Source organism: Crassostrea angulata, chromosome 2, assembly GCF_025612915.1.
Source record: "Crassostrea angulata isolate pt1a10 chromosome 2, ASM2561291v2, whole genome shotgun sequence".
In the NCBI taxonomy this organism is placed as follows: Eukaryota; Metazoa; Mollusca; class Bivalvia; order Ostreida; family Ostreidae; genus Magallana; species Magallana angulata.
The window spans coordinates 61272413-61284924 of NC_069112.1; the positions used below are offsets into that span (position 1 = coordinate 61272413).

Sequence of the window (12512 nt, forward strand, 5' to 3'; positions counted from 1 at the left end):
TTTCTTGGATAATTGAAAATTAAAAGATCTAGAAGTTTTCAAGTTTATCTAAATTCACTCCCGTTCGTCCGTTTCCTGTCCCGCGACGAAAAGCTTGTCACCTCGAGATCTAAGAAACGGTGAAGACTTAAACATCCAAACTTTCTGGCATGAAAGACCTATAGTTGTAGATGTGTTTAAACTATTTTGTTTTGTTCGTCGTAACTTCCGGTCGTCACCGGAAGCAATTCAAAAATTTTTTTTTACGTATTAAATTCCTTTTCTATAGAATAAAAATATAAGTAAAAATCTATACATAGGGTATCTATGCGATGTCATATCAACAAAAAAATTACTTCCGGTGAGATATCTTAGTTATCGCAGGCAGCTTTTTTAAAACACATTTTATACCCGCAAGATCCCAGAGACTATTAGTAATCAATGCACGAAACATTCATGAATTGTAGACATTGGATTGATGATGTGTTTAATTTGTTTTATTTTGTCTTCCGTCACTTCCGGTCCACACCGGAAGAGTTCAAACAAATCGAGCTATTTATCAGTTTAACTGTTTTCTTTTGATATTTTTAGTTGGATAAATGAAAAATTATGTACAAAAGGCAAGTATACAAGAAATATTTAATACAATTTACATTGAACACTTCCGTTAACCCGTTTCCTGTCCAGATACCAAAAACCTTATTTCGACGAGATCTCAAAAACGACTTGAACAACCAAACTTTGTGGGATGATAGACCCATGTATGTACATGTGTTAACACTATTTTGTTTTATCCGGCGTAACTTCCGGTCGTCACAGGAAGTACACCCAATTTTGATTTTTAAAAAAATGTTTTAGCTATTTAGCATTGAAGTAACATTTTAGGTATAGAAATACAAAAGGACATCTACACATGGTAAAAAAAAAGTTCTACTTCCGGAGAGACATCTCAAATATCTCAGGTAGCCTTCTTTTTGAAAAACAAAGTACCTGCAAGATCTCAGAAACTGTGATGGATCAAGACACAAAACTCATATAGATAATGGACATTAATTGAACATGTGTTTAACGGGTTTCATTTGGTCCTACGTCACTTCCGGTTATTACTCGAAGTGTTCAAGCAATAGAACTTCTTTTTAAACTTTTAACTCTTTTTTAAACATTTTACTCAATGTGATAAACAGTAACGTACCGTAGGTAAATGTACTAAAATATCTACTTTCCATTTCTTAAATCACTTCCGTTTGTTCGTTTCCGGTCCCGAGACAAAAACCTTTTTTCAACGAGATATTATAACTAACAAAAACTTTTCCTTTAATGTGATAAATATAAATATATCATATAATTCAATAAAAAGGAAATATGAATCTTGATACTAGTAATATATATCATATATCGACAATTACATCTATCAAGAAAGTTTGAGTGAGGTAGGACAAGGCTTTTTTAGCATCCTTGATGATGGACATCTGTCCCCGTATTTAGCGCCAGCCTTATGTTTCAGTACCATGAAAGTCAGGACAAATTTTATATCCAATCAAACCTGTATTTAACTACTCAAAAAACCTGCTCCAGCATCAAGATAATTGAGATCAAGCTTTGTATCTAAAGCTATCTCTATTTCAAAACCAATAGTTATATTAACTGTTTAAGTCTGACTAGGTATGAACAAAAATACTTTTATTTTGTAACCAGCTCCAAGACCCTAATACAATTTGAATTTTTCTAAAATTTTAAACCTGTCTAAGCAATAAGATAATAAAGATCAATCTCAGTATCTAATGCTACTACTGGGATTTAGCTTCAAACACCTTAACCTCTTCAATTATCAAAAACCTATGGCTTAGATTCGGCATTGAAGCCTGTCAAGTGCATATATTTCATAAAACAGAACATTCATGCAAGTATGGTGAAGATAACCAGTAGTAAGTGAAACATGGTCAACAAAAAGCATCTGCTCTAAAAACTTTATCCAGCTCAAAATACCTTAACCTCATCCAGCATTCGACATCTTTAGCTAAGATTAAGCATTCAAAGCTGTGGTGTGCATCGGTATCACAGGATCTGTTGTCTTATTATCATTTAACGCACCACCCTTGCAAGTTTGGTGAAGACAGAACCAGTAGTAACTTAGACATGGCCATTAAAGGACACCTACTCAAAACACTTAAACCTACTTCAAACACCGTAACCTCCTCTGCCACCTGTCATTCATGGCCCAGATTCAACATCAAAGTGTTTCAAGTCCATACGTAGGCCCTGTTGCATAATCCATACAAGTTTGATAGAGATATGACAAGATATAACTTTGATACTGGACCTGCATCCAAAAATTTAACCAGGTTTGGACGCCGACACCGGGAGTAGAGCATAAGCTTCCCCCGACATCATCTCGGAGAGCTTAAAATACAAATTAAGATGCTTATCAAACTTATAAACTTATTGAAGATATGCTATTATCTGTCGTAAAAAATACATACATAGATATATACTTGAAACATTAAGTCAATAACAAGGGCTGTTCAAAATAATATTCACAAGTGAGTAGCTTTATGCAGTTAATTAGAGACACATCAATAAGACACTTTTGTCACAAAGATTTCAAGTATGTACAATAAATTTATGTTTTAATATTAAATATCGTATGAGATTAAATTTATAAGATAAAAGCTAAAATGAAATAATAAAATCAGCCCCCAAAAAATTAAAATTGAGATAATGAGTACTTTTTGGAATGCAAATGTGGGTGGAGTTATTTGGTTGTAACGAAAGAAAAACGTCCTCCAGTAAATTGGCAGGGGGCTGAATTTCGGATCTTTTTTTTCCGTGTACTTAATATTTGACATTTCAAGTTTGGTAGTGTGTCTTTCTTACCAAAGACAAACTAAGGGTAATAAAACATTATTTATGGTAGATATACACTGTATACATTTAATCTCTGTAGACTTTAAGTTCGCATAATCAGGTGGTACGGGACAGTTTTTTTTTCAAAATTCGCTGTAGCCGGGAAATCTGTGTTTTCGAAACTGTGAAAAGAGTTGCCTCAATCCCCATTTAGCACAATTTTGCATTTAACCCATTCCTTAAAATATTTACTTGTCATATATTGTCCCTGAAATGTTCTTCTTTCCCTTTTTTTCGTGCGTTCACCGTCCGTTCACCTGCGCTCTCCGCCCCGCTCCGTTCGTGCTCACCGTTCACGAAGCGTTAACAAAACGTTCATCATTTGTTCAGCGTTCACTTATCGTTCAGTCCGTTTTCTTTATTTTATTCGGAACTCCAAAATGTAAGGATCGATCTTTGCAATTCAAAGCAAAATTTTAAAAGAACCCGTGCGTGAAGGGTGGAGGAATCTTATAAATTACTACAAAAATATTAAGGATTCATTTGAAGACTTCAGTCGTTTAAAAACAGAAGAATTCAATCAACTATTTGACTAATACATAAATAGAGAAAATTATGAATTCGAAACGGGCTTTGTAGTTGTGTACTTTTCACGATTCATATAATTCCTTCGGTGTTCGATCACAATCGTATCCATGCTCGGCAATAAACTGAACAGAGAAATCTAAGATAAATATGTATGCGTGTAAATTTATAGATATACAATAAATGAAAACAATGTATCATTAAATGCCATGCTTTTATAATGATTTATAAAGTAATAATAATTTCCCGAATCGTGATTACATATTTCGCCGAACGAATCAGCCGATTACTATCATAGGGTACATTTTACCCCTAATCAGAGATATTTTTATTTAAAATTGTTCCCTTTTCTCTACATATCGATCTTTATACTGTAATTGTGTTTCAGACTATTTCTCGAAAAATATGCTCAAAAAGTTACTAAGATCTTTTTGTCACTATAAAACCTATTCTGCCGCATGGAAATATTTTCTATCACTTTTCTATCACTTGATAACCTGTTTCTTAAATGTTCACATTTATAACGGCGATGAGCGAAATATCAATCTAGTTAAGGTCAAACAGATTTTACGTAACAAATTACTTTTCAATTAGAAATTTCTTTTGGTATATGATCTACTCAATTAGTGTCAGCTAATCGGATTAAGCCCATGCTATACCTATCTTTTTGTCAAGAGGCCCTCGCAAGGATATCCTTTCTTATTTTAATTGATGTGATCAGTAACTAACCTGCAATGTACCACACCTGGACGAAGTCGATATTTGTCCCAGAGCGTCATTTCATGCTGGATCTTCGAGGAATAAACATCAATACCTTATATCGACCCAGTTATCTTTTACGGATAGGACATTATTTAAATATATCTTTATATACATTTTTATTACGATTACTTAGTTTTTCAAAGGGTAAAACATTCAATTTTTCTTTTCATTGAATTTTATAATGTCTTGAAATTACATTTATACACATGTATGTTACATGCTATGATATGAGACTATTGTTATTTAGAAATATTAACTTGTATGTTTATTTTCCCAATCATATTATGTTTATAATCATTTTCCATCTGTTCTAAATATTTTGTTATATGATTTATTCTTGATTATCTTACTAGTCAATTATTACTCTTCCCCGCTTTTCATTTCAATCAGTGTTAAAGCGTCTTCCAGAATCACCACGTGATTAGTTCTAAATTTAATTATTGTTTACACTTCCGCCCGAGAGGAAATGCGGGTTTTACAATTCTATTTCGAGTATGCGTGTTTTACTTAGTTCAATCGATTGTTTTTAAATTATAATCTTAATGTTTAACATGTTTAGGTCTACCCATTGTTTCTTTTATTTAAATTTAAGATCTATATTTGACTTTAATTCACTTTAGATTTTTATTCGACTCGTCACCATAGCCGAGTACATGTGTAGTCGCGCTAAGAATAGGTTTATAGCTTGCTACTAAAATAATATAATATTCAGTAATTGTGTTCCTCATCATGGCTAGGCAATCTCTCCATTTTAGTTAATTTCCCTCATCTATTTAATATTTTTTATTTATAGTCAAATGATAGTTACGTACTTGTAAAACAGAACTTTAATGTAATAATATTCACTTAGCGTGTGTATATGTTACAATTGTGTTAGAGTATGCAGAGACTTGTTTTTAGCTCACCTGAGCTCAAGTGAGCTATTCTGATCACATTTTGTCCGTCGTCCGTCTGTCCGTCTGTCTGTCTGTCTGTCTGTCCGTCTGTAAACTTTTTACATTTTGAACTTCTTCTCTAAAACCGCTTATCCAATTTCAACAAAATTTGGTACAAAGCATCCTTATGGGAGGGCAAATATAAATTGCAGAAATAAAAGTCCGATCTGTATTCAAAGCGGAGAAAACCTTGAAACTGTAGAAAAAGAGGGGTGCATTTTTAAAAATCTTCTTCTCAAGAACTACCGAGTTCAATTCAACGTAGTTTAGCATAAATTATCCTTATGGGAAGGAAAATATAAATTGCAAAAAATAAGTGATAATTCTGTTTCAAATCTGAGTTATTACGAAAATAATAATAAAGGAGAGGCGTGTTTCAATCAGTTTAATAGCTTCGGGCTCGGCATACGGTAAAATGGGTAGGCAAGACTTGGCCTGAACAAAACAAAAGATTGGCAGGTATTAATCTGCCAATCTCATTAAAATTTCGGGATATTTGATGGACCAGTATATTTGTATTCGCTGTAAATATTGCTGCAAAATAATGCGTATTTGGAATTGACGATTGCCGATCTGCCCCGGCTTTTATTTTGCCACGGCCCGGGTTTGCATACCCATTTTACCAAGACTCGTATTCCATACTTCTAAAACGAGGTTCTTTGTTTAAAGCAGCCATGACATTATTCGAAAAAGGGTCGATCTGACTAAGATGAATTTGCTTGCTATGCAACCGTTCACGTATGAAGGGAAATTTTTGAAACATGCAAAATATATTGGTGCCGATTTTGTGAAGTAAATTAAGGCTAAATATTTTAATGCGTTGACAGTTTTCACACATGACGTTGGTGTTAGCTTGTTCTGATTTTCGTTTCGTTTTCATTATTTATGCTTTGTAACCTGGGAACTATCGTCTGTATTTCGTGATTTTTACGTATCAAATCAAACAGAGACTTCGGTAAATCAAACAGTTAACTGTTTACCTGCGCAAATTAAGCAAAATCTGATGTAGGGGTACTGAAATACAATTCATTCTATCGGTAAATCGGCATTATCTTTTGCGTAATGGTAGATTAATACAATAGGTTTTGTTGAGATGCTCGGCATTTTCTCGAGTTTATTCAGTTTAAATAGAGTTTGATATCGCTGACGGAAATATGTAGGTTTATATATGATTCATTTCGAAAAAATAAATTGTGTTCTTTATTTGTTATAGTGCATGTTTCTTGTGTTTAATTGTTTACAATTTCTATTTACTACCCATATGTGAGTGTTAAGCTTCGAATTATAAGCAAGATACAGAGATTTGCTCCCAATTCTATGTTTGTACACAGATCTTAAAAGCTAAAGATTAAAAAAGTAAAAAAAATTGTCAATATTCATTACGAAAATTTTCAAAGTCTGTTCTTCCAGAAACCAACTTATTGAATTGTAAACTTAACCTTTTTAGCTCACCTGAGGGTGGGGCCACAATTGGGGGTCGAAGTTTAACAAATGAATATATAGAGTGAATCTTTAAAAATCTTCTTCTCAGAAACTAATCAGCCAGGAAAACTGACACTTGTGTGGATGCATCCTCAGGTAGTGTAGATTCAAAGTTGTGAAAATCATGACCCCCGGGGGTAGGGTGGGGCCACAATGGGGGGTCGAAGTTTAACATATGAATATAAAAAGTAAATCTTAAAAAATCTTCTCAGAAACTAATCAGCCAGGAAAACTGACACTTGTGTGGATGCATCCTCAGGTAGTGTAGATTCAAAGTTGTGAAAATCATGACCCCCGGGGGTAGGGGGGCACAATGGGGGGTCAAAGTTTAACATATGAATATAAAAAGTAAATCTTTAAAAATCTTCTTCTCAGAAACTAATCGGCCAGGAAAGCTGAAACTTGTGTGGAAGAATTCTTAGGTAGTGTAGATTCAAAGTGGTGAAAATCATGACCCCCGGGGGTAGGGTGGGGCCACAATGGGGGATCAAAGTTTTACATAGGAATATATACACTAAATCTTTAAAAATCTTCTTCTCAGAAACTAATCAGCCAGGAAAGCTGACACTTGTGTGGATGCATCCTCAGGTAGTGTAGATTCAAAGTTGTGAAAATCATGACCCCCGGGGGTAGGGTGGGGCCACAATGAGGGATCAAAGTTTAACATAGGAATATATACAGTAAATCTTTAAAAATCTTCTCAGAAACTAATCCGCCGGCAAAGCTGGAACTTGTGTGGAAGCCTCCTCAGGTAGTGTAGAATCAAAGTTGTGAAAATAATAACCCCTGGGGGTAGGTTGGGGCCACAATGGGGGGTCGAAGTTTAACATATGATTATATAGAGTAAATCTTTAAAAATCTTCTTCTCAGAAACCAGACAGGAAAACTGAAACTTGTGTGGAAGCATCCTCAGGTAGTGTAGATTCAAATTTGTAAAAAATCATGACCCCTGGGGGTAGGTTTGGGGCACAATGGGAGGTCGATATTTTACATAGGAATAAAAAGAGTAAATCTTTAAAAATCTTCTTCTCAGAAACTAATCAGCCAGGAAAGCTAAAACTTGTGTGAAAGCATCCTCAGGTAGTGTAGATTCAAAGTTGTGAAAATAATGATCCCCAGGGGTAGGGTGGGGCCACATATGGGGGGGGGGTCAAAGTTTAACAAAGGAATATATAGGGTCAATCTTTAAAAATCTTCTCAGAAACTAATCAGCCAGATGATTCTTTATAATTGTTAAGACTTTGGCCCCAGGACAATTCTTTGGCCTCACGAGAAGGTTCAGAGATTGATGTACGTTTATATCCCATATATAAACTATTGTTAGGGATCTTTTTGAGAACTGCAATACTCAACATATGATATGACTATAAAATCATCCTGTTAGAAAAGGGACTAATGATTATTAACATAAGAATATCCAGGGGAAAATGGATTTTATATATACAGGATCTACATGTATTATTGTACATTGTCCAGATAGTTTGTATTATGACTCCATTGAGCTGATTTTATCATACCTATTGTTCCTCAGGTGAGCGATGTGGCCCATGGGCCTCTTGTTATGTGGTTCTTTTTATGTTGCAGCTCTATACATATTTTTTAGAAGACTTATAGTTTAGTGATCTATTTGATTTGTAATCATTTTTATCATTTGTTTATAAATAATGACTTTATGAATAAACATTTTTACCTAATATCGACTTAATTATCATTTTCAGAACAACCATCTCGCAACCAATCTCAACGCACAGAACACCTTTGTTTGTATCATTAAACTCATATAATTACTCCATGACTAGGGGAAAATTGATGTCAATGTTTGTTTGAACAATAAATAAAAGTTCGTAATCAGCTTGCGCTCACCGTACGCTCAGAGTGCGCTCATCGTTCACTCACCGTTCAAGTGGAAAAGTAGAACGTTTCAGGGACTGTAAAGACTAGTAAAAATTTCTTATCTGGGGTTTTGTTGGAAAAGTTAACCCTCTTACATGTTCCCGATTTAAATGATTTTCAGCTTCTTATACCTCTCCTAGCTTATACTATATACTTTTTGCGTAATATAACCTTCCGTTTGTAAAAATAAGACAACAATATCGCTGTGTAAAGTTAACACGACAATTGTAGCCGCAAGAATCGCATTTGACTTCTGATTCTCGTGTATTTAGCATTAAGGGCCTTCATATTGCATGCCAATTTTAACAAGAGACAATGCTTTAACCAATGATTATCATTGAAAAACATTTAATAAATTTTAGCAACACTCAAACGCCTTCAAGTACAGCAATTACCAATATTTCTAAAAAATATTCGAAACCTTTCTCTATCATCTTAATTTATTCGAGGGCATTTAGTTGCATATTTCTCCTTCAACTGTAATTTATCTTTTTTTTGGAAAACAAATAGAAAGTACCTTATCTTGCTCTCAAGTAACTTCTAAAAAAATTCAAAAGTCAAGTGGGTCTTGCCCATGATGAGCTAATGTTGTTTATTTGGTTCGAACTTGCTTTACCTTTCATAATGTTACTGGTCTGTGCTATGTGTGTCATATGACATAGATTTTTCGTACATTAATTGATAAATTGAAACATCTGTTTAGTCATCTTACCTAAAAAAAATTGTAAATGAATTAATAGCGAGTGCCGGCGCGAAGCGACCTCTACCGACAAGGTGTGTGTGAATAGAAAGTCCGGACTAGCTGCACATTCATTCAACGAACTTTTTCGGCGTCAGTGAATCTGACCAGTAATGTATTGTTTAAATCGTCCCAGTAGTTCCCTGTAATCATGGCAATTTTTATCACTTCACACTCTCACGAGAACAGCAAGACAATAAAAACAATAAAGATGTATACGAGATACAATCAATGTTACCTCTAAAGTTCACCTCAGTACATTAAATCAAAATTAATCGAGTGACGTCACAATGGTTAACACATTGATCCGATAGATTTTTTCGGCGTCAGTAAATTTTGACCCACAATTTATAGTACCAACGGTTTCCAACCTCACGTTCTCGCGACAATCAAAGTAAAACTTTTGAGAAGCATATAAGATGTGTAATTTTAAGAACATCATGCTTTTTAAGTAAATAAAACAGTATACTACTTTTATTTCTCAGTGGAGTTTTAAAGAGTCAGACAACACTTAACCAACGTGAACTTTGACGTCACAATAAGGGGAAATTACTCTAACTGAAGTTATTGTAAATCTGCTGAAAATCCTCTCAAAATCTTGCAAAGCTAAAGAATACGGACATTTCTTCAGTTATAGGAAACAGTTGTAACTTGCACTCATTTGGATGATTGCTAACATTGGTTTTATTCACTATTACGGTAACGTTAATTTCCAGGAACGTACACTTAGCATCGTTGTTTTTAAAGGGGTGGGTGGGTTGATGGCAGCTTCATCCAAAAAATTTACGTTGTGAATTTTATTTTTACTGATTTATGATAATTCATTATTTGATCACATGCTGCGTTCGCCCCAGCGGTCGCACCGTAAAACATATTATACATTGATTGTATATGTTAAACTTTATATCCAAACCAAAAACAAGAAAAAAACTACCAAAGGTCAAAAACATAAGAGCAAATATTGTCTTTTACAATAACATTGTTTTGAGTTTCATTTCTTGGTTTCTATAACAACAAAGTTTTTGTTTTGTTTTATATGCTGCACAGATTTTTAGCTTATCCCAAACGGAAACTGATGATGAGCACAAGCCTTTTGCGCTTAAATGACCCAAAGAAAGGTTTAACTCCAAGGTTTTACCGATCCTCAGCCTCAAAGTATTTTTTTCATCTTTAAAATGTTACTTGTCCTTCAAACTTTATGAATGAAATGAAATTTACAAACATATATATGCACACTGTTGTAGATATCTGTGAATCCACTAAACCAATCATTTTGTTTAATAACTGATTGTAATACTAACACTAGAGGATTAATTATATTTGTATATTTGAAAGGCAGACTTATGATGCGAATAAGAAGAATCAGGATAATTTAGAGCTATCGTTAAGTATTAGAATTCTTTTCTTACACAATGACAATCAAAAATGATCTTTACCTTACGTGTCACACTTTCTCCGTTTGTTTTTGGAGCTGTTTTGTATATATCTTTGACAAGTTTGCTGTCTTCCAACGCTGTCGCAAACGTGTTTAAAAAAGCAGATTTTCCTGCACCAGTTTCTCCAATCATTAAAATGTTAATGTATGGAATTTCTTGGGATATCGGGTACGATAACTCTTCAAAAAACGCTAGACTATCTGCCAAAACCTACAGTAATAATTAACGCTAAGTATAAAAATCAATGCAGTATGTGGTAAGCACGCTTTACGTGCCACCTCAGTACCATAGCCAACATACAAACACATCAGGATATTGCTTATGTGCATTTTAACTTTATGCTCGAGTCTTAACCTAAGCAAAATGATTGAAATATTGATAATGAACCCGTTCCTAGCCAAAGATAATGCAACAGAGAATATGAAATATAATCGTGTACACAACTTGCGGTCTTTCATAATATAATGCATACTATTCACAGATAGCTTTATTCTCTCCCTTAGAACGCATTTAGAGTCCATTCAATGTCAACGACTTTTTAAAACTATATGCCTTGCTGATTAGAGCCTGCACGTTTATGATCATTAAATGTGTTATAAAGGTATGTGATATTTATATCTACTCCGACATTAATGGATGAATCGACTTAATTATCAAGTAGTACCCCATAGTCTAAATCCCTTCATAAATAATTAAGTTTAATCACATCACAGCGTTCCGTGTCTTTTAATTCAGGTCAAAACGTCATTTGATATTTTTATTCCAGTTTATTATGAAAGATGCGATTTCTTAAAATACAGAAGAACTAAACATGCTTCATTTACATGTAAGTTACAATTTTTTAGGTATATCAAGTTACGTTTTACAACTTCGTCGCAAAATTTGTAAAACGCAATTTTTTTAAAAGCAATAAATTGCTATTTTTTGAAAGATGTAGTCTCATAACTGCAACGGTCTGTGCATTAAAAATTATATCGTGCAGTTAGTTTTTTTTAGTAAGAAGAGCTATATTGTCAATGATTCTTATGACACCATCAATAAGTGTCCGGATATATGAAATTTTCGAATCAGTAGCTAAAGGCAAAAGGTACCCCGATAAAAGTAATACAATTAACGAAATAGTTCACCGTACTCCTCCACTATCTTAAACAGAGTAGAAATTATTATTTCAAATCATGTTTTGACTACTTGAATTAATAGCTTACCTATTTCTTTATATTTTGTCTGTAGAAACACATGAATCATGGCTTTGCTTAACAAAAACAATTAAGCGAAACATATTTTAAAGCTGCTTGGTCCGAATTTATATCAAATTTTGTGTACGCTTTTAAACGATAGATATGCTAATTACGTGTATAATAATAGACATTGCTGTAGCTTTCTCGGTCAATTAAACCATATTTCGTTAAAAAAAATGATTTACAATTTTAATTTAAAAAATAAAACAAACGACATAAAACAGCATCAAGTTTTTTTCGCCTCATCTTAAAATATGACCCTGACGTCGAGGCGGGGATTATTGTATTACGACTTTGATATCGATTTAAACAGAATCTTGATATGAGTAATGTTGTGGAAAATTAAAACTAAACCTCTGTACATTTTTTTCTCCATTATTTCTGAAAATTGTTTTCCTTACAATATACATTCATATGATGCATTTTGATTTGTTTGTCCAATAAAGAAAATATTTTTCTTGACTTCGAATATTTCTAACTTTAAAATGAGACCGATTCTGCTGGTGTGAATAGGCAAAAGATAATAACTTTTTAAGATAATTGGTTTGTATGGAAAGTTCGTTCAGACTGTAATAGCTAAAAAAGTCGGACCATGCAACTTTTATACACATATGGTAGG

At 33.6% G+C, this 12512-nt stretch overlaps 1 protein-coding gene across 3 annotated transcripts in view; it reads right to left on the bottom strand.

Moving 5' to 3' along the window:
• LOC128173291 (uncharacterized) overlaps nucleotides 1-12512 on the bottom strand; it is an 84365-nt gene that overhangs the window by 20783 nt on the left and 51070 nt on the right. For all 3 annotated transcript variants that reach the window (XM_052839006.1, XM_052839007.1, XM_052839005.1), the window contains exon 6: nucleotides 10656-10865. In XM_052839006.1, the coding sequence (XP_052694966.1) occupies nucleotides 10656-10865 (210 nt within the window). The remainder of the gene's footprint in view (nucleotides 1-10655; nucleotides 10866-12512) is intronic.